Source organism: Lepidothrix coronata, unplaced genomic scaffold (assembly GCF_001604755.1).
Source record: "Lepidothrix coronata isolate B3197 unplaced genomic scaffold, Lepidothrix_coronata-1.0 Scaffold279, whole genome shotgun sequence".
NCBI classification, from domain to species: Eukaryota; Metazoa; Chordata; class Aves; order Passeriformes; family Pipridae; genus Lepidothrix; species Lepidothrix coronata.
In genome coordinates, this window is record NW_016690459.1 from 581230 (window position 1) to 599521 (window position 18292).

The 18292-nt window shown below is 47.8% G+C and overlaps 2 protein-coding genes across 3 annotated transcripts; both read left to right on the plus strand.

Moving 5' to 3' along the window:
* The first annotated feature begins 6 nt into the window (after positions 1-6).
* Positions 7-13445, plus strand: PABPC4 (poly(A) binding protein cytoplasmic 4). Its single transcript, XM_017836577.1, has 15 exons — positions 7-432; positions 6071-6264; positions 6555-6670; positions 7140-7279; positions 7509-7603; positions 8180-8317; positions 8900-8995; positions 9470-9742; positions 10007-10094; positions 10257-10373; positions 10941-11068; positions 11696-11789; positions 11896-12026; positions 12107-12206; positions 13103-13445. The coding sequence occupies exons 1-14, from the start codon at positions 240-242 to the stop codon at positions 12191-12193; spliced, it is 1890 nt and encodes a 629-aa protein (XP_017692066.1). The 5' UTR covers positions 7-239; the 3' UTR covers positions 12194-12206; positions 13103-13445.
* A 1159-nt stretch (positions 13446-14604) lies between these two features.
* PPIE (peptidylprolyl isomerase E) lies at positions 14605-17847 on the plus strand. Of its 2 annotated transcripts, XM_017836523.1 has the most exons (10): positions 14605-14667; positions 14750-14848; positions 15005-15048; positions 15643-15669; positions 15844-15925; positions 16046-16146; positions 16275-16398; positions 16484-16669; positions 17257-17399; positions 17500-17847. In XM_017836523.1, the coding sequence occupies exons 1-10, from the start codon at positions 14637-14639 to the stop codon at positions 17566-17568; spliced, it is 906 nt and encodes a 301-aa protein (XP_017692012.1). In that variant the 5' UTR covers positions 14605-14636; the 3' UTR covers positions 17569-17847. The 2 variants fall into 2 exon arrangements, with proteins under 2 accessions (XP_017692012.1, XP_017692011.1); XM_017836522.1 differs by having other exon boundaries at positions 15844-16146.
* The last annotated feature ends 445 nt before the right edge of the window (positions 17848-18292 follow it).

Consider the following 18292-nt stretch of genomic DNA (forward strand, 5'->3'; position numbering starts at 1 on the left):
CAGGCTTGTCCAACCCTCTTTGTGCTAGTGCTCCCCCCTCGTTACACCCACCTCCCTTCCCCACGCTGTGTCTGCAGGCCCCAGCTTAGGCAGGCTTTTAAATAAGACTTTTGAGTGTTGCCCCGAAATTAAATATTTATAAGAAGCTTGACTTATAGAAACCCCGAGAGGGAAAAAAACAAAAAAAAAAACCACAAAAAACTGCTTAGTCGACAGCGGGAGTGAGCGGTGAGGGGAAGATGAACACGGCAGCCAGCAGTTACCCGATGGCATCGCTGTACGTGGGGGACCTGCACCCCGATATCACCGAGGCCATGCTCTATGAGAAGTTCAGCCCCGCTGGTCCCGTGCTCTCCATTCGGGTCTGCAGGGACATGATCACCCGCCGGTCCCTCGGCTATGCCTATGTCAACTTCCAGCAGCCAGCAGACGGTAAGTGACAATTACAGCCACATCTGCAACTTTTTGTTCGTTTTTCCCCACTAACTCGCACTGCCGGTGGCGTGTGATGCCAAGGTAGATGCCTATCAAAACGCAGTATGGGGGTGAGTAATCCCTTTCTAGTGATTGGAATTGGAATATTTACTGCTCGGTGTCTACAAAAATGCACATCTTAGTAGCATTTCTGATAGATCTATTTCTTGCACTGGTATTAAATTTTGGAGATGTGTGTTGGTTCCTCACATAAAAAAATAATCCTCACTGTGTTCCACTTCATTCTGGTGTAGTTTTGGGCTGTTTGTGTGGGTATTTGTGCAGTCAGTCCTAGCAGAAAAAGCTCTGAGTAGCCAACCCTGGTTGAATACTCAGTTAATACTTATCTTCTAGCTGTTCCACTCACTTCAGTGTAATACTTGGCAGATCTGGTTAACTCCTGTGTTTGTGCAAGCAGCTGGATGTCTCCCAGTTTGGGAAGTGGTGTTCCTGCTTTAAATGGAGAGAAAATGCATTGTTCAATCCATGGGAAACCAGGTTGTCTCACATGCAGAAGCCAAGTTAATTTACCCTTGCCAGACTCTTCTTTTTTTCCCCACTTCAGTTTGTTTCCTACAAGTAGGTATTCCAGAGCTGAAGCAGCATGTGAAAGATGGGACAGGAGAGGTCATTTCAGAACATGTCTTTTCTGGAAGGAAAATGGGTCAGCATTTTCTGCCCTAGTTTTCAGAGCTTTGCTTGCTGACTAGTGCAAGTTTGTTGCTCTGTGCTGTGGTTTAGCAGCACCTAAATGTGACAGAGACATCCAAAGGATAGTTGAGAATGGACTTTTCCCTTGAATTCAGAATCAGTTCACAATAGCACAGACTTGAGCAGCAAGTAAAGTTTCCTTTAGCCTGCAGTAGGTTTTCCTGCTTTACATTTTTACAGAGCTTTCATCTTCTCCCTGGTCAGAGTAGCTTCTACATGCTCTTTCCTTGTGATACGGACTGATCTGATTGAGCACTTTTGATCCTTTCTCTTGCCAGGCTGATAAAAAGCTGGCTTGCACCCCCCTGCATGATTCCTCCTTCATGGAACTCTCAGAAGTGCTTTTTGTGCAGACTAAGCAGTGTATTTATGTGTTTTAAAACTTCTCAGTGAGGAGGAAAGAACCTGAGAGCCCGTATATGTGGTCCTGTCCTGCTCTGATGAACCTGTCTGCTCTGAGTCCCTCCTATAGACCCACTTTGGTACATTCATGTGCTGAAAAAGCAAAGGTACAGTTATCCCAGCTCACCTGCCTTTGCCTGGGCTATATAACCTCATTTTGCAGGGTAAGAGAAATAAAAACAAGTAGCAGAAATAAAGCTAAGAACTCCGAGCTTGGATGAGGTAAATGCTGGGGAGATGGGGTGCAAAAATCTAGATAAAGTTCTCCTAAAGTGTGTGTAGCAAAGCTGTTTAACACGTGGAGTGATGATGTAAAAAGGGAAGAGTGGCTGGTCACACGTGCTTGCTTTAGGAGAAAAGTTCTGCACCTCGTACAAATAGGTGGCTTTGCAGTATATTCCATGGTAATCTTTTATGGTAATAAATAGGCAGGAATTTAGAGGGAGGTTGCACCATTCTGGGCTCCTGGTGAGGCAGCAGACATTTTAGGAAGCTCCTGCACTTGAAGTGATACTTAAACCAAGTAAGTGGTGTCTTGTTACTAATAGGTCCCAGAAGGTCAAGTGATTTAAACCTAATCATTGAGTTAATATCGGGACAGAGAAATAGTCAAACTCCTCCTACCCTCCTGAAAACTCCTCTGAAATGCTCCTGGTTTCTTCTGTCTGGCAAACTGCTTAAATAAAAAAAAAAACCAGCTGCTGTACTACATGTAATGCAGCAGAACATGAAACAGCCCTTCCAAAACACAAAGATTATAGTTTTTATTGTGAAATGCAGAAATTGGGAATGTTTTCAAGGTGGCAGTACAAAGCCCTGCCTGAACGAGGCTTCCTGAGAGGAGTGGGGATCTGTGTTTTCTTCCAGGAATGCATAATCAGAAATCCACTTGGACTTCATTGCACTAAATTTGTGAAAACATGTTCTGGAGCACTGTAGGGATCTGGTTTGATTTGTGAGTGAGAGGAGGTGCTACAAAATACCTCTTAATCAGGAAGTTTTGTGCTCTGCAAACTTTTAGAGAAGTTCTTATGGACACATTGTATGTTTGAAGTGGCAGTAGGTGTTAAAAGAGGGTGATACCTGATGGTTTACATGTCCCTGGCACCTTTTGTGGAAGGATGAGTGCTTTGTAAACCTGAAGAGAACAGTGTTTTAACTCATTTTGTGTGGTGAGTAGGACTGTGTCCTTATGGCCACAGAGCAAGTCAAGTACCCAGAACTCTTCCCCATTCCGTGAGCCATGAGGAGCTCACGCTGTCACATCCTGAGCATGCTCTGCACTCCCAGAGTTCCTGTGTCCAAACTGGGTCAAAGCTTGTGTTTTTCTTTACATTTTTGTTAGGTGGTGGAGTGATGCTTGACCCCGGAGGGAGCTGCTTTCTGGACATGCTTTGTCTAACTGTCAGTCTGCTGCAGAGAGGTTGTTTTTAGGGAAAATGAGCTCTGCTGGTTTTGATGGCAGTTCTTTGCTGTAGTAACCAGGGAATGCTGGATACTGAGCCTGTTTTACTGTGATAGGCAGAGTAAGGAAACACTTCAAAGTTCTGGCTAGTTCAGGCTCAGCTGTAGTTTTTAATATTTATTCTTTCTGACTGTGAAGAAGGGAAAGAAAACAAACTCATTTAATTTGAAAGAAAAGCTGAATTTCCCTTTTCATGTGTTCCTCGTGCAATTTAATTCCATTCCAGGGTTTCCTAACATTGACAGTCATGACATGACAACTCAGGTAATGAAGCAGAGAAACTTTAATATGGCTACAGAGATAAGATGTTCTGAAAGCAGAGGAAACAGAATGCTTCCCAAGCCAAGAAGGAACCCGGAGCTGGGAATAGATAAGAGTCTCTAAAGAAGCAAGGTGTAGAAGAGTACAGAGAAACTTTTTCACTCTTCCCTTCCTTGAAGAGAAGGCAGTGTAAGGGAAGACCTGTGTAATGTAAATGCAAGTGTGGAGTTAAAAGGGAAGAGTGGGGGCTGACATAGTGCTTCATTGCAGCAGCATTTCGTTGTAGTTTCAGTGACTGAGGGATTTAAGTGTGTTCTGTGTGCACCCTCACTTTTTTAAAAAATAAGTGGTTAAATCTGTGCCGTGTGCTTGGGTTGTCAGCCTTTTTTGCTTGGTGACCTAAGTGAGAGCCCCGGGGTTTGCAGAGCATCTGTGTTTTAGAGTAAGACTTGTGTGGGGTTTCTCCTGGATGAATCTTTATGTGTGTGGTTATCTGTCTTCTTGCTGCTCAACCACAGTCACTAATTCCAGCATTGTGTTAGCTCTGGGAGCCTGTAAGGGAGGTTAATTACTTTGAGGCCTGAGGCAAACTGCAGTGAGTGTTCATATGCTTTCCCTATCCAGAAGGCCATGGAAGAGGAATGAAAAGGAAGCCTGGAAGGGGTTAAGAGTGTGTATAGTGTTCTTTATGAGTTGCATTTGAGTCTGCTGGAAGGATGACAGGAACCGGTGGGAGAGAAACAGATACAGGAACTGAAATAACTGAAGCTTTGTGTCTTAAATAGAAGAAAACGAGAAGGTGTTTGCTCAGATTAAGGAAATGAATCAGATGTGCTTAATGTGAGTCACTCACAGAAGTCCTGCTGATCCTTTACAGGTTTTCTGAGGTCCTGGTGGAATGGGGATTGCATTTCCACCTCTGGGTATGGCACACCTCCCTCAATCCATGTAGGGCTTTCACTGCTCACAAGAAGTGTCTGAGGGAATTTAAGAGGAGTGTAACGATAGAGTGGAACAGTAGCAACCTATTGAAAGAGCAGTGCAATAGTATCTGCTTAAGTATATGCTTAGGAAGCTTGAAAGGACTGGGAGTTCCTCACTCCTCTGGACCTCGCTGGCTCTGTGGAGCCTTCACAGTTCCCTCTGGTTACATGCCGCTGCTGCATCTGCTTGTCACCTTTCAGCAGGAGCCTGTTTCTGCTGCAAATGGTATATACAACCAGTTTGTGTCCTTGCCAACACATACTTCTGCAGGACCTCTGCCTGCTATAAATAAACACTGCCAAATTTGACAAGCTGGACCAGGTCGGCTGCTAAACTGCCTACCAGGAATGGACTGCGGGAAGAACCTCGGTTGCATGGGCTTGGAGCAGCAGCTGAGAAATCATTTTAGCATGGCAGTTAATTGCACTTAACACCTTTGACTAAACAGAGCCGGTAGAATCCTTAAATTATTGTTGTTTTTCAAGGCTGGCTCCTTCAGGAATGAAGTCCAGCAGAGCTTGTTTCCAGCTGGATTTATGTGTGAAGGACTGGGGGAAACAGTGATGGCCCCACTTCGATTTAAGAAGCAAAAAAACATTTCAAAGCACATGAAAAATTCTGAGAAATTTCCATGCAGTAGTTGAAGGGGGAAGGAAGTGCAGGAGGCTTTGGTAGGCAATGTCCCATTGGAGTTCCTAGAGGTAGTTTTGGGACATACTAAGTAGTTACTCTGCACAAGCAGAGGAAGGAAAGAAGCTGCTTGAATTGAATTTTCTGCTCCTAAAATTTAATCAGCAAGTATTATAGGGTGAAGGTGGCCTGGAAGAACTGAGCCAAACAAATTTGGAAAACCTTGGTTCTGCCCTGTTAATATTCCTTGATTTTAATGCATGTCTTTCCATCTCTTTCTCTGCTTCATGCTGGGAATTAAGAGTCTTTCTTTCTCTCGGCTCACTCCATGCTGGGAGTGTTTTCTGGCCCAGAACAATCCAAGCATCTCAATTTTATGAACAAGATCCTGATGTGTGTACGTAATGATCCTTTTAATATACCAGTAGGCAGCAGAAATAGCACCATGGAGGGGGGTTTCAGTGTAGGTTAGAATGACAGTGCTGGGCTTTGAGAGTTTAGATAAACACTTCCCTTTAGTCAGATTGGGTATATGGACTTTTTTTCCCAGAATTTTGTCAACTCTTGCTGTCATCTTTAGCTTGAGCAACTTGGGAATCATTTTTCGGCCACAGAAGTTGTAGAAGCTGACTCATGTTGTCCTCCCTGCCAGCCACGTGTTCGTGCACATTTCCCCTGACCTGACAGGGGGATGATCCTTTCTCTGAATAGAAATGAGTACGGGTAGATATGAGTTTCATGAAAAGAAAAACAGCCAAACAGTCACTTTTATCGCTTCTATTTTTTAACAGGCTTTCCTGAATTTCCTTTCCTCCTTTTGATGGAGCAATTTACCTTTATAATAATTATGAATATAGCTAATAGACCCCAGGCTCTTTGACATCCATTTTACTGTGCTGGTTAAAATATTGCTATAATGTAAGTTTAAATAGTCTGTGAAACCTTTTATATACTTAACATGTCTAGTGACTGTGCTGCAAGATCTCCTTTGAAACATTGAATTAAAAGCCATTGGTCACCTGTGATAATAGCCCAAATGTCTCCATGAGCTGGGTAAAATTCAGAGGAAATGATCACCCACCTGATGGAAACCTTTTTATTCTTTAACCAACCACATAAATCTGTTCTTGGCTTCTCTTGCAGCCGAGCGAGCTCTAGATACCATGAATTTTGATGTGATCAAAGGAAAACCCATTCGCATCATGTGGTCTCAGAGGGACCCTTCCTTGAGGAAGTCAGGGGTTGGGAATGTCTTCATTAAGAATCTGGACAAATCCATTGATAACAAGGCACTTTATGACACATTCTCAGCGTTTGGAAACATTTTGTCCTGCAAGGTGAGAGATGTGGTAACTTTGTCCAATTCTGCTGTGGCGGGGACAGGATCAGACAGTTCAGTGTAGGAAGTGGAAGGGGCACCTTTCACCAGATGAGGAGCAGAGTCTGAAAGGCAGAGTCGGCCAGAAGCTGGGGCATTGCTGAAGTCGTGTCAGATCTGGTCGTGAAGTCTGAAACACAGACGCTGTCTTTGTCGTGCCCCGGGCAGTAAGATATTTTCACGTGAACGTGACAGAGGAGGCACCACGTCCAGAGGGCTGACGTTTTGTTTTCCTTGCCCGTGTTGCAGGTGGTGTGTGATGAGAATGGCTCTAAGGGCTACGCTTTTGTGCACTTTGAGACCCAGGATGCTGCAGATAGAGCCATCGAGAAGATGAACGGCATGCTGCTCAACGACCGCAAAGTGTGAGTGTCACAGCCGGCAGCAGCAGCGCTCACATGCTCCGGGAGGCATCTCGGTATTAACAGGGACACACAAGGCACTGGTTCTCCTGGCCCAAGCCTTGGCCTGCTACCTCTCCACTACAGGGCTGGTGAGTGACCCTGCCCAAGCCATGGCCTGCTACCCCTCCATTCCAGGACTGGTGGGTTTCCCTGACCAAGCCTTGATTTGCCACCTCTCTGCTAGCGGGCGGGGTGGGTTCTATGGACAGGACAGAGGTGCAGAGCTGGGTGGGCGTCCTTGGCTGACCATAGGACAGGTGATTTTTCTGGTTGGTCTGGGGCCCGTTTGTTGTCCTCTGCTGTCACCCCTTTCTTGTCCCCATTCCCAGCTCCTACTACACACTCATTTTTTTGCCTCGCTGCAAGTCACACATTGTTCTTCCACTCTTGAAGACAATCTGTTTATTGGGATTTTCATTCTTTCTTGCAGATTTGTTGGGAGATTCAAGTCTCGTAAGGAGCGGGAGGCTGAGCTGGGAGCCAAGGCAAAAGAATTCACCAATGTTTATATTAAAAACTTTGGGGATGACATGGATGATGAAAGACTAAAGGAGCTCTTTGGCAAATATGGTAAATACAGAAATACTTTTAATGAGACTGAATTCCATGAACTGTGGTAGTTTGAGTGCTGCTACTGTCTGTGTAGCTCTACCTGGGTCACTTTAAGGCTGAGATGTGGGAGTAGTTGTGCCAAATGTTGGGCAGGAGGCAGAGGCTGAGGGCTGGGGTTTATTTTATGAAGCTTAATAGTCTTGAAATAGGTCTGTGATATTTTACTAACCCCGTCCCTTGGTAACAGGTAAAACACTGAGTGTTAAAGTGATGACAGACCCCACTGGAAAATCCAAAGGCTTTGGCTTTGTAAGCTTTGAAAAGCATGAAGAAGCTAACAAGGTAGGACCGATTTTTGTTGTTTGGGTATCTTCAGAGAAGAAAAACGTGGTTTGTCATGGGAGCCTGTTTCTGAAAAGAAAGAAAATTCTGCCTCAGGCATAACTGCTTCTAGATGTGGGAACTTAGAAACCTTTTGCACCTTACTAGCTCGACATTCAAGGGTAACTTGGCATTTCTCCAGTTTCCTAGATCCACAGCATGCAGTGGTATAATCAAGACTGTTAATTGCTGGAGAAACACTACAGTGCAGGGCTTGAGGAGGGGGATGGTTTCTAGAGTGAGAACACGGTTTAAAAATGGTCTTCTCTAAGCAGTGTGCTCATTAAAATTTAGCCTTATTTGCAAGAAGGGGTGGGGATAAATTCCCAATGGTGTTGTGTCAGCATGATCTGTCCTGATAACTTCAGTTTGTCTTTAATTAGCCCGTTGTCACGCAGAAACAGTGCAAAGGTAACGTGCAAACTTTGATTTATTGACTGACGGGCAGGATACAACGTGAGCTCTGGGCAGACCTGTTCCTTACAGGAACTGCCTTGCTTCAGCAGCTGACAGTTTCCTCTTGGACCCTCTGTGCAGGCAGTGGAAGAAATGAACGGGAAGGATATCAATGGGAAAATGCTGTTTGTGGGCCGAGCACAGAAGAAGGCTGAGCGCCAGGCAGAGCTGAAGAGAAGGTTTGAACAGCTAAAACAGGAGAGACTCAGCCGGTACCAGGTGATTAGTCTGTTCCTTCTCTGATTTTAAGCACCATTTTCAGCCCATTGCTGGACTCAAAAAGAGTTGACAAGATAGTCATTGTCCTGTGAGAGACCCTGGGAGTTAAAGGTGTCTCCATGGTATTTGGTGTCAAAGGGTTAATAATCTTGGCAGTGAAAGCGTTTAGGAGGACATGAGAAAACAGGCATGCAGTCTCCTTGACTGTCAAATGGGGAAACCCAGAGGGATGGGAAGAGGCAGCATAACTCTGCACTGTTGTCTCTAACTTATGGCAGAACTGGGTCATGTCAGAGGTCGCATCTGAAACTTCCCCGCTCCTTGAGGTACAGTTCTGGACTGGGGACACATGATGCAACAGGGAAGCAGAGGAAATCCAGACAAGCTCCCTTTCACCACAGTGGGACTTGTCTCTACGCCTTTGCAACATTTATCACACCTTCAGCTTTGGGTGGTATGAAAGGAACATGATGCTAAATTAAGAGTTTTCAGATAAATTACAGCTCTGGCAGATGGATAACTGTTCCTGTGCTTAAGATTTTCTTTAATGTTATGAATGTCTTACTGTTCTCTCCCTTCCAGGGTGTTAACCTATACATTAAAAACCTAGATGACACTATAGATGATGAAAAGCTGAGGAAGGAGTTCTCACCTTTTGGGTCAATAACGAGTGCCAAGGTATTGTTGGGTTTAGGGGTATTTCAGTTTTAAAGCCTGAAGAAGGAACTGTTGTCTGACATGGGATTAAAGGGCAGTTCTTATCTTCTGGTTGTAGTGGTTCTGAAAATATCTGGACTAGTAAATAAACAGATTTCTTTGGGGCTTGGTGGGATTTTACTGAAAGTTTCATTCCTTTATCAAGAGGGGAGGCAGGAAGGGGCAAACATGCCTGTTTAAGTGACTCTCAGTGAGCAGGAAATGGCATTTAGAGCTGCACCAAATCTTTCCCATTCCTTACTGCGCAGTGTGGGCCTGGGGACACATGGTGCTGACAGCAAAGCAGAGCAAATCCAGACAAGTGACTCTCCATTGAGTACCTGCCTCTACACCTCTGCAACAGTTATGTCCTACCTGCCTGAAATTTAAAAAAACAGTGATTCTTAGGCTAAGTTGTGCTGCTGGTCCTCCACTAGCAATTGATCTTTACTGCAGGTGATGCTGGAAGATGGACGGAGCAAAGGGTTTGGCTTTGTCTGCTTTTCCTCTCCAGAGGAAGCTACGAAAGCTGTGACAGAGATGAACGGGCGGATTGTGGGCTCCAAGCCATTGTATGTGGCACTGGCACAGAGGAAGGAGGAGAGAAAGGCCCATCTCACGAACCAGTACATGCAGCGCATCGCTGGGATGAGAGCCTTGCCTGCCAACACAATCATTAACCAGTTCCAGCCTGCTGCTGGGGGGTATTTCATGCCTGCTGTGCCCCAGGTGAGCTGAGCCAGTGTGGGTTCTTTAACCTTAGAGGTTTGTTGGTTCAGTGGCCTTAATCTCATTGAGCCTTTCTTATGTCTGTAAGCAAATAACTCCTAATAAGGGGCACAGTCAGTGGGGTTAATTCTGTGACTTGCCAGCTGCCTGTTCTCTTAATCTGACTTGAGTGTTGAGTCCTGGCAACCACTGCCAAAACATGTTGTAAACAATGTTTGTGATTCACTTAGATGTTGCCTTTGAGCTTGTCTGATCTTTCTTCAGGCTCAGAGTAGACCCACTTACTATGCACCCAACCAAATGACACAGATGAGACCCAACCCACGCTGGCAGCAAGGAGGAAGACCTCAAGGTGAGCGTGCCGGAGGCTGTTTTGGTTGTATGACCCTTTGGTGGCTGTACTTCCCAACGGGAACAATCCGTGCTTTCCTTTCCACGCACAACCCCTGTAGCTGACTGTTCTTGCTTGCCAGTTGGTTCTGTTCTGAGGATCTCCCCCCGTGTTTTCCATCAGGCTTCCAGGGAATGCCCAATGCCATGCGCCAGTCGGGACCCCGGCCAGCCCTGCGCCATCTGGCCCCTGCCAATGCTCCGGCCTCCCGTGGCCTCCCGGCTGCTGCCCAGCGAGTTGGTAAGGGATCTGCTCCCAGGCCATTCCCCTTGTCCTGGAGGGAGGGAGGAGCATGCTATGGAGACTTGACTTCCGCTTCCAAAGATGGTTGTCAGATATGGGACAACCAAAGGTCACCTGGAGCAAGGGGCAGAGCCAGCACCCGACTCTTTCCTGTTCCTCGCTGTGCAGTGCAGGTCTGGGGGACAGTCGGTGCTACAGCACAGCAGTGGAAATCCAGATGGGTTGTTTTCCACTGGTTTGGGACTCATCTCTACACCTCTGCAACACTTAAGCACTCAAAAAAACAACAGAAGTCTCCGTAGGTTATGAATTTTACTTTGAGAGTAGAGCGCCCAAATTCATTTTATTCTGGTGAATAGCTGAAAAACACAAGATATGGAATCTATGGATTAGTCCTAGGGAGAATAGCCCACTAATAAAGTAGCAAGTTACAGTTTGAAGACTGCTTTCTAAAGGATTATTACTGTGCAGAGCATGGTTTGGATTCAGCAGTTAATACCAGACATCCCAACTTGCTTGCGTGTCGCTGGAGGTGTTTGTCACTCTGTCCTCCTTCCTTTGCAGGTGTTGGCACAGCAGCACAGAATTTGGCTCCCCGTCCACCTGTAGCTGCCCCTGCTCCCAGAGCTGTCCCTCCTTACAAATATGCCTCAAGTGTCCGCAGCCCACACCCAGGTGTCCAACCTCTGCAGGTAACTCCAGGGGCTGGGCTGGGAAGTCCCTGCAGTTACTTCAGGGAGCAGGTTTCACATGCAACTGAAGTGTTTTTATAGAAACTTAAGTGACTTTTATAACCCAGACAGGCATAATTTGGAATTTAAAAAGCTGGCAGTTGTGCCTTTGCCAGGGGCACGCTGATTGGTTTATCTGTCTTGTGGTCCCACGCCCTTTTTTGCCCAGGTTTCCTGTAAGGATATTTTTCTCGCTTCTTTGTTCCCATTTTGCAACCATTTATTCTCTCTCCTCTTTGCCAAGTCCTCACCAGAGTATCACTGAAAGCACAGTTTGCTTCTCCCGCAAACCCTCTGCATTGTGAAAAAGGCAGGTGTGGATGTTGCTCTTTCTCAGTGTCTCACAATGTTTGATCCTGTTTTTGTAAGGTTTACAGTGCCCATGTATGACATTATGGGGTTTTGAGCTCAGGACTTGCAGGAAGCGTGTTTGTGAACCAAGGGCACCTTACCTGTCCTTCTCTGGAAATTAAGTGTGCTGTGGGCTTGACAAAGATTGTGTTTTAGGAGGGAATACCTTAGTATTGTCTAAATATGAAGGAATCAGCCTATTGCCTGTTTCAGAACCCTCATGTCTGTCCTTTATAGGCACCTCAGCCCGCAGTGCATGTGCAGGGCCAGGAGCCACTGACAGCCTCCATGCTGGCTGCTGCCCCTCCCCAGGAGCAGAAACAGATGCTGGGTAAGTGAAACTCCAGTGCTCACAGATGACTTCCCATCTGGAAATCCCCTCCGACATCAAAAATGAGTCTTTAATCGAAACTCCTCTGAACTCCTTTTCCCCTCAGGAGAACGTTTGTTCCCTCTGATCCAAGCTATGCACCCCAGCCTCGCTGGGAAGATCACAGGAATGCTGCTAGAGATTGACAACTCCGAGCTGCTGCACATGCTGGAGTCTCCGGAGTCGCTCCGGTCGAAGGTAAACGGGTGTGTTCCCTTCGGTGGGGTGGCTCTGGGGGGCTCGGAGGGAGAAGGTCTCACTGGGTTTGTCTCCCCGAGGTGGAGGAGGCCGTGGCCGTGTTGCAGGCTCACCAAGCCAAGAAAGAAGCTGCCCAGAAAGTGGGTGTGGTTGCTGCTACCTCTTGAACCAGGATGACTGGTGAGTGTCTCCGTCCTCAGCTTCACTTAGAAGCTTCCAGAATCAGTAAATAAAACAGGATTGTTAGTGACCAATCCAGTCTGGAGGCCCCGTGCAGGGCTGTGTCCAGCACTCGTCTGATTTTAGTCCCCTCTTTATAAACAAACAAAAAACTCCTAATGTAGTTTCTCCCTATGGAATCCTTATGTAAAACTTAATGTTCTTCACATACCTTATTTTATTTAAGCATCAGAAAGCTGTTGTATAAGTCCCTGAAGTGTCCCTTGCAGCTGACATGTCCAGGAAGGACTAAAGCTTTGGGATGAGTCCTGTGGAACTGCTGATGTGGGAAATGGGAGACACACAAGGTGCTCTAGGGACTTTGAGGCTAAACAGGTTGTTAATGCCCATTCCTTATCCTGAAAACCATCTGCCTTCAGTATCTGTTATAAAGTGCTGGTGTCCGGAATGTCAATTCAGGGCACAGGTTTGTTCACACAAATGGTGTCACCTGTATTTGGAGCTGGCTCTCATTTAACTTCTGAGTAAGGTTTTTGATTCTTCAAATGCCTGCTCTTGCTTTTGATGATCCATTTTCCTGTGGATTGTCTGGAACTGACATCCCCAGAACTTCTTGTGAAGCTGTTGTAGTCACATGTCACAACTCAAGCTGGTGAAGAATGATTGGGATTCTTATTTTCATCCGTATATTTCTCAGTGGCTCCGGTCACTGGCTGATTTAGTAAAGAATTTGAGTTTCTTGTGGAGAATTGCAATTTCTGATCATCTGACAACTGTGAACAGCTTCTCCATACCTTCCAAATTATATTGCAGTCCTTATTTGTAGTTCAGGAATGTTCCCTAGCCTGGAGCAGGGATGCTGTGTGTGAGTAACTTGTCTCCCCGTTTTCCTGTAGGATACAAAGAAGCCAAATAGCCCCTTCCTAGACATCAGCTGAAGATGTTTGAAGATCCTTCACTGTCCTGCAGATCTCAATGCCATGCATCATATCACATAGTTATATTGCATTTTGTAAATTAATCTTCAAGATCTTATTTAAAAAGCCAACTCTGAAGCTCGAGGTTTCCAAAACCAGAATGGGGGTTCCTTTGTCAGAACAGAGCTACCCCTTGTGTCTTCTAAGGAGGACGTTGAGGATTTTAGGCTGGAAGTATTTTTGTGGGTTTGTGTTTAATTGAACAATCCAGTTTGGAAAGTTTGGGAAACATTTATCAATAAAGGAATAAACTTGCTCTGTGCTTGTTGTCATTTCTCTCTATTTGATAAATAAATGTGGTGTGGTTTTGTGAAATTAAACTGATGGGCAGTTATCAGGTGGTGAATATATTAAATTGATGTTTGAGTTATTCTGCTGGTTAATTTTGGATGATGAGTGTTTTGAGGCAGCTGTGTTAAAATTATGCCTTGGGCAATGTATGAAAGGGTGATGTCTGTAAGCAGTGATCTAAGAGAAGGGTTTGGGAGGTATTTTCATCTGAAGAGTACAAGGGTTTGGGCTTCCTTTTTTGCTGTCTGCTCTTAAGGAAAAGCTCTGCTGTTCTTTGTTTAGGTTTCCAAATTTTCACCTGGGTGTTCAATGGTTCTGGTGCTACTTTATACACTAAAGGTGGCTGTGTTCTGGTGCTGGGGCCCATAAGTGCTTTGCAGGCTGTTTTGAGTGATCCTTTGGGATAATAAAAAGCATCATGGAAATATACTTTAATTCTGACAGAAAGAACCACGGAACTGCTGAGGTTGGAGGAGACCTCCAGGATCATCGAGTTCAACTCCTTGTTCGGGGTGGAGGTGAACGCGTCGGCTCAGGGCGATGGGCAGAGCTGGTGACCTGTGTGCCCTCACACTTTGTTTCTCCATGAATGCCTTGAAATGCTGTATCAGAACCTCCCGTGACCCTGTGGTGGGGACCAGCCTGCGAGCACCCATCCAGATGTGCAAGTACCCATCCAGATGTGTGAGCACACATCTAGAGGTGGATGCACCTACAAATACTTTATCTGGACCAGCAGCTGAACTGCACCATCTGACCCGAACACCCTCAAACCCAGCCATGCTCATCCCAAAACCCTGTTCTCCATCAGGACCCACCGGGCTCCTACTGCTCCCCAGGACCCTCAGTGTCCCCCCGGGTCTGTCCTTTTGGGTTGCGCTGACCAGGGACTGCAGGATGGCGTGGTTGGTGGCGTTCATGCAGGAGTCCAGGGGGAAGGCACACTCCCCCTCGCAGTAACAGGAAAAAGCGGCTCAGGAAAAGCCTGGAAGCTGGTGGGTGGCACGTGCCAGGGAGGCAGCTTCCCGGGAGCTCTCCCAGCACAATCCCCCGCGGAACCCGCCGCCCGCACCGCCCATCCTTCGCTCCCGAGGGCGGGGCGATGGCGCCGTTCCGGGGCGGGTCGTCCCGTCCCGACCCGTTCCGGGGGCACCGGGGCGCGATGGCGGCCACCAAGCGGGTGCTGTACGTGGGTGAGTGGCGGGGCCGGGGGTGCCCCGAGCGGGGCCGGCGGTGCCCGGCGCTGCCCGGTGACCGCTGCCCGGTGCCCCGCAGGCGGGCTGGCCGAGGAGGTGGACGAGAAGGTGCTGCACGCCGCCTTCATCCCCTTCGGAGACATCACCGACATCCAGATCCCGCTGGACTACGAGACGGGTGCGTGCTGGCAGGGCTGGGCACAGCGGGGCATCCCCGGCGTGCGGTTTTCCCGGGGATGGGGATGGGATGGGATGGGATGGGATGGGACCCCCGTCGCTCCGTGGGACCGGTGTGTCTGTGCTGCCCGTGACCCTCTCGCTTCTCTCCCTCCAGAAAAGCACCGGGGATTCGCCTTCGTGGAGTTTGAGCTGGCGGAGGTGAGGAAGGGGCAAATGCTGGGGCTGCTCCGGGCTTTTCCTCCCCTGGGGTTTTGGGATGGATCCTCTTCCCTTTGGAGACAGTCCATGGAAGCGGGTGGGGCTTATACCTACCACAGCATTGAATCACTCTCCGGCAGTGGGAGATGTTGTTCTGCTCTTCCAAGTTCCTGCTTTTCCAAGTTCCCGCTTTTCCCATTTTCTTTTGGGCTGAAGCTGCTGCTGGCCCGAACCCCTCCCTGCCATCGTCCCTGGGTGGGTTTCTTGGCTTCATGGGCAGCACGGGCTGTCATATATTTGTCTTCTTATGGTCTGTCCTGGGCTTCATGCACAGATCTCTCCTCCTCTCCCAAGTGCTGGTGTCAGCAATTAAGCATCTTAAATAAAATGGATTTACTGGGTTGTTGGAAGATGAGACCCAGATCCTGGTTTGGATACGGCTCTTGGGAGATCCATCAGCCCTGGGGCAGATGAGGTTTAGGAAAATCTGGCAGCCTTTTCTGTAATGAAGTGCTGGGGCATGTCTATGCTTAGCCTTGCTTTTAAAGGGAGAGAAGAAAGGATAATAATTATTTTATTTTGATTTCTTGGCAGGATGCAGCGGCAGCAATTGACAACATGGTATGGACCCTGTTCCCATTCACCCTCAGAGACCTGTGGCTTTGCTGCCCTCTGTGCTGTGGGCTGCAGAGAGAACACAGGCTCTGTCCTCCTCTGACCTCTGTGGGGATTTTGGGGGGCACGGTGATTTTATACCTTTGGGTGGGCTTTGTTGTGCTTTTTTTCCCTCTGCAGAATGAGTCTGAGCTCTTTGGCAGGACCATCCGTGTGAACTTGGCCAAACCCATGCGAATTAAAGAAGGATCATCCAGGCCTGGTGAGTTGGCGCCTGGGAGGGGGAGAACATCCCTGTGGATGTTCAGAGCTTTGTTCATAAACTCAGGTGTGGCCTTTTGGATCAATTCCTGTGCTCTGACTTTTCCTTTTGCTGTCACAGTGTGGTCAGATGACGAGTGGCTGAAGAAGTTTTCAGGGAAGACTTTGGAGGAGAACAAAGAGGAGGGAGGAACAGAGGCCCCCAAACCAGAGGCACAAGAGGTAGGAAAAACAATCCCAGCCATCTGTATCCCCACTATTCCAAAGTCTGAGAGCGTGAGACTGGCCATCTCTGGAGGCACAGCAGAGGAGTGTCATCAAAACTTGCTTTTGTTTCTTTTCCTGCCCAGGACGAGCCTCCTGCCAAGAAATCCCGGGTCAACCCTCAGGTTTACATGGACATCAAGATTGGGAACAAACCCGCGGGGCGGCTGCGGATCCTCCTGCGCTCGGATGTGGTGCCCATGACCGCAGGTGGGGAGAAGGTTCTGCCTCCCTGCCGTGGTGGCTTCCAGCAGTGTCACAGCTCTCACCTCTCTCCCCTTTGCCCCCCCTGCAGAGAATTTCCGCTGCCTCTGCACCCACGAGAAAGGATTTGGCTTCAAAGGGAGCAGCTTCCACCGCGTCATCCCCCAGTTCATGTGCCAGGCCGGCGACTTCACCAACCACAACGGCACCGGAGGCAAATCCATCTACGGGAAGAAGTTTGATGATGAAAACTTCATTCTCAAACACACAGGGCCAGGTAAAGCTCATCTCCAGGCAGGAACAGGAGAGAAAATCGTTTAATATCATCTAGGGGCCACATTTGGGCTGTTTTGTCTTGCACCACGTTGGTAGTACTGGCCCTGAGTTATGATCTACGTTGGCCAGATGCGTCTGCCACCGTGTGATCTGCCCTGGTCAGCCCCTTGTGTGTCACCAAGCAGAAATGCCTCGTTCCCTCTCCAACCACACAGTTAATTTCCAGTGTTACATAATGAAAAAGTGATTTCAAAGCTGCCTTCCTGTTCTGTTTTGAAGGAGGAATGTCACAGCGTGACTATGAAAAGCGGGAACAGGCAAGCAGGTTTATCTCCCTACAAACATCTTTGCTGTTACTGCAGCTAAAAATAGCTAAGCAGCTTCTACCCCTTTCCATCTTTCATGCTTGCAAGTGTTTGTCAACATAATTGGTTTCCAGTAGTTTCTGTGGATTTAGATATTCAGAAGCTCTCCTAAATCCAGGAGCATTTTGCAGGAAATGGGAGTGGGTTTGGGTGAAAGTAGCAGCTCATGTGCTCGAATCTGTCACTCCCTTCTCAGCCATAGCACTGCATTCTTTGATCCCAGGCATGGTGTCGATGGCAAACTCTGGCCCAAACACCAACGGCTCCCAGTTCTTCATCACCTGTGATAAAACAGACTGGCTGGACGGGAAGCACGTGGTGTTCGGGGAGGTGACGGAGGGCATGGACGTGGTGCGGGAGATCGAGGTAGGTGCTGGTCAGCAGGGTGGTCCAGGCAGAGATGACCCTCTTCCTGCCCTTAATTAAGAGCTTGGTGCCCTTAATTGCTGCTGTTTTTTTCTCCAAGGCTCAGGGCACCAAAGATGGGAAGACGAAGCAGAAGGTGATCATCTCGGACTGCGGGGAGTGCCCGTGAGCTCGGCTCTTGGAGGGGCTGGATGGGGCGAGCCTGGCCAGGAGGGACAGGGAAACAGCTGGAATGGGACAGCCCAGCAACTCCCCAGCAGCGCCCAGCCCTGGCTTCTGTTGAAATTCCCCTGCAAAGCTTGGAGGGAAGGTGCCTGAGGGCAGTGCTGAGGGGTCCGACCTTCCCGGGATAAATCACTTCCCAGCCAGAGCAGGGCAGGGCTGGTCCTGCTGCCGTGTTCCAGAAAGACTTTATGTTTGGGAAAAATAAAAGCTAGTTTTAAAAATACTGAGGACCTGGCTTTCAGACTGTCTCTGTGTGAGACTGGTCTTTGTTTTTCAGCAAAAATGCCTTCTTTTTTTTTTTTTTTTTTTTTTCTGCCCTTGTCTTTATTAATCCCGTGCCTAAATCCTGGCTCCAGGGAAAGCTACCTGTGCCAGGGAAAGAGCTGAGCCGAATCTCTCATGCTTATTCCACAGCAGGATCTTGTGGAGGTGTTTTTGGCATATCCCTGGCTTTGTAGTGTCCTTTTCCATCAGCAGAGGGAGGCAGGTCCCTGGCTGGCAGCCTTCCTGCTGGAAAGCCAGCCTGGTCCAGCTCCATCCCCATCCCAGAGGGAGGGTGTTTACTGGGATGTGTAAGAGGGAAAACATGGTCAGGAAACACCAGGAAATGAAAGAGCCCTTTGGGTGATGAAGGAAAAAAAAACAACAAAGTGATGAGGCTGTAGGAA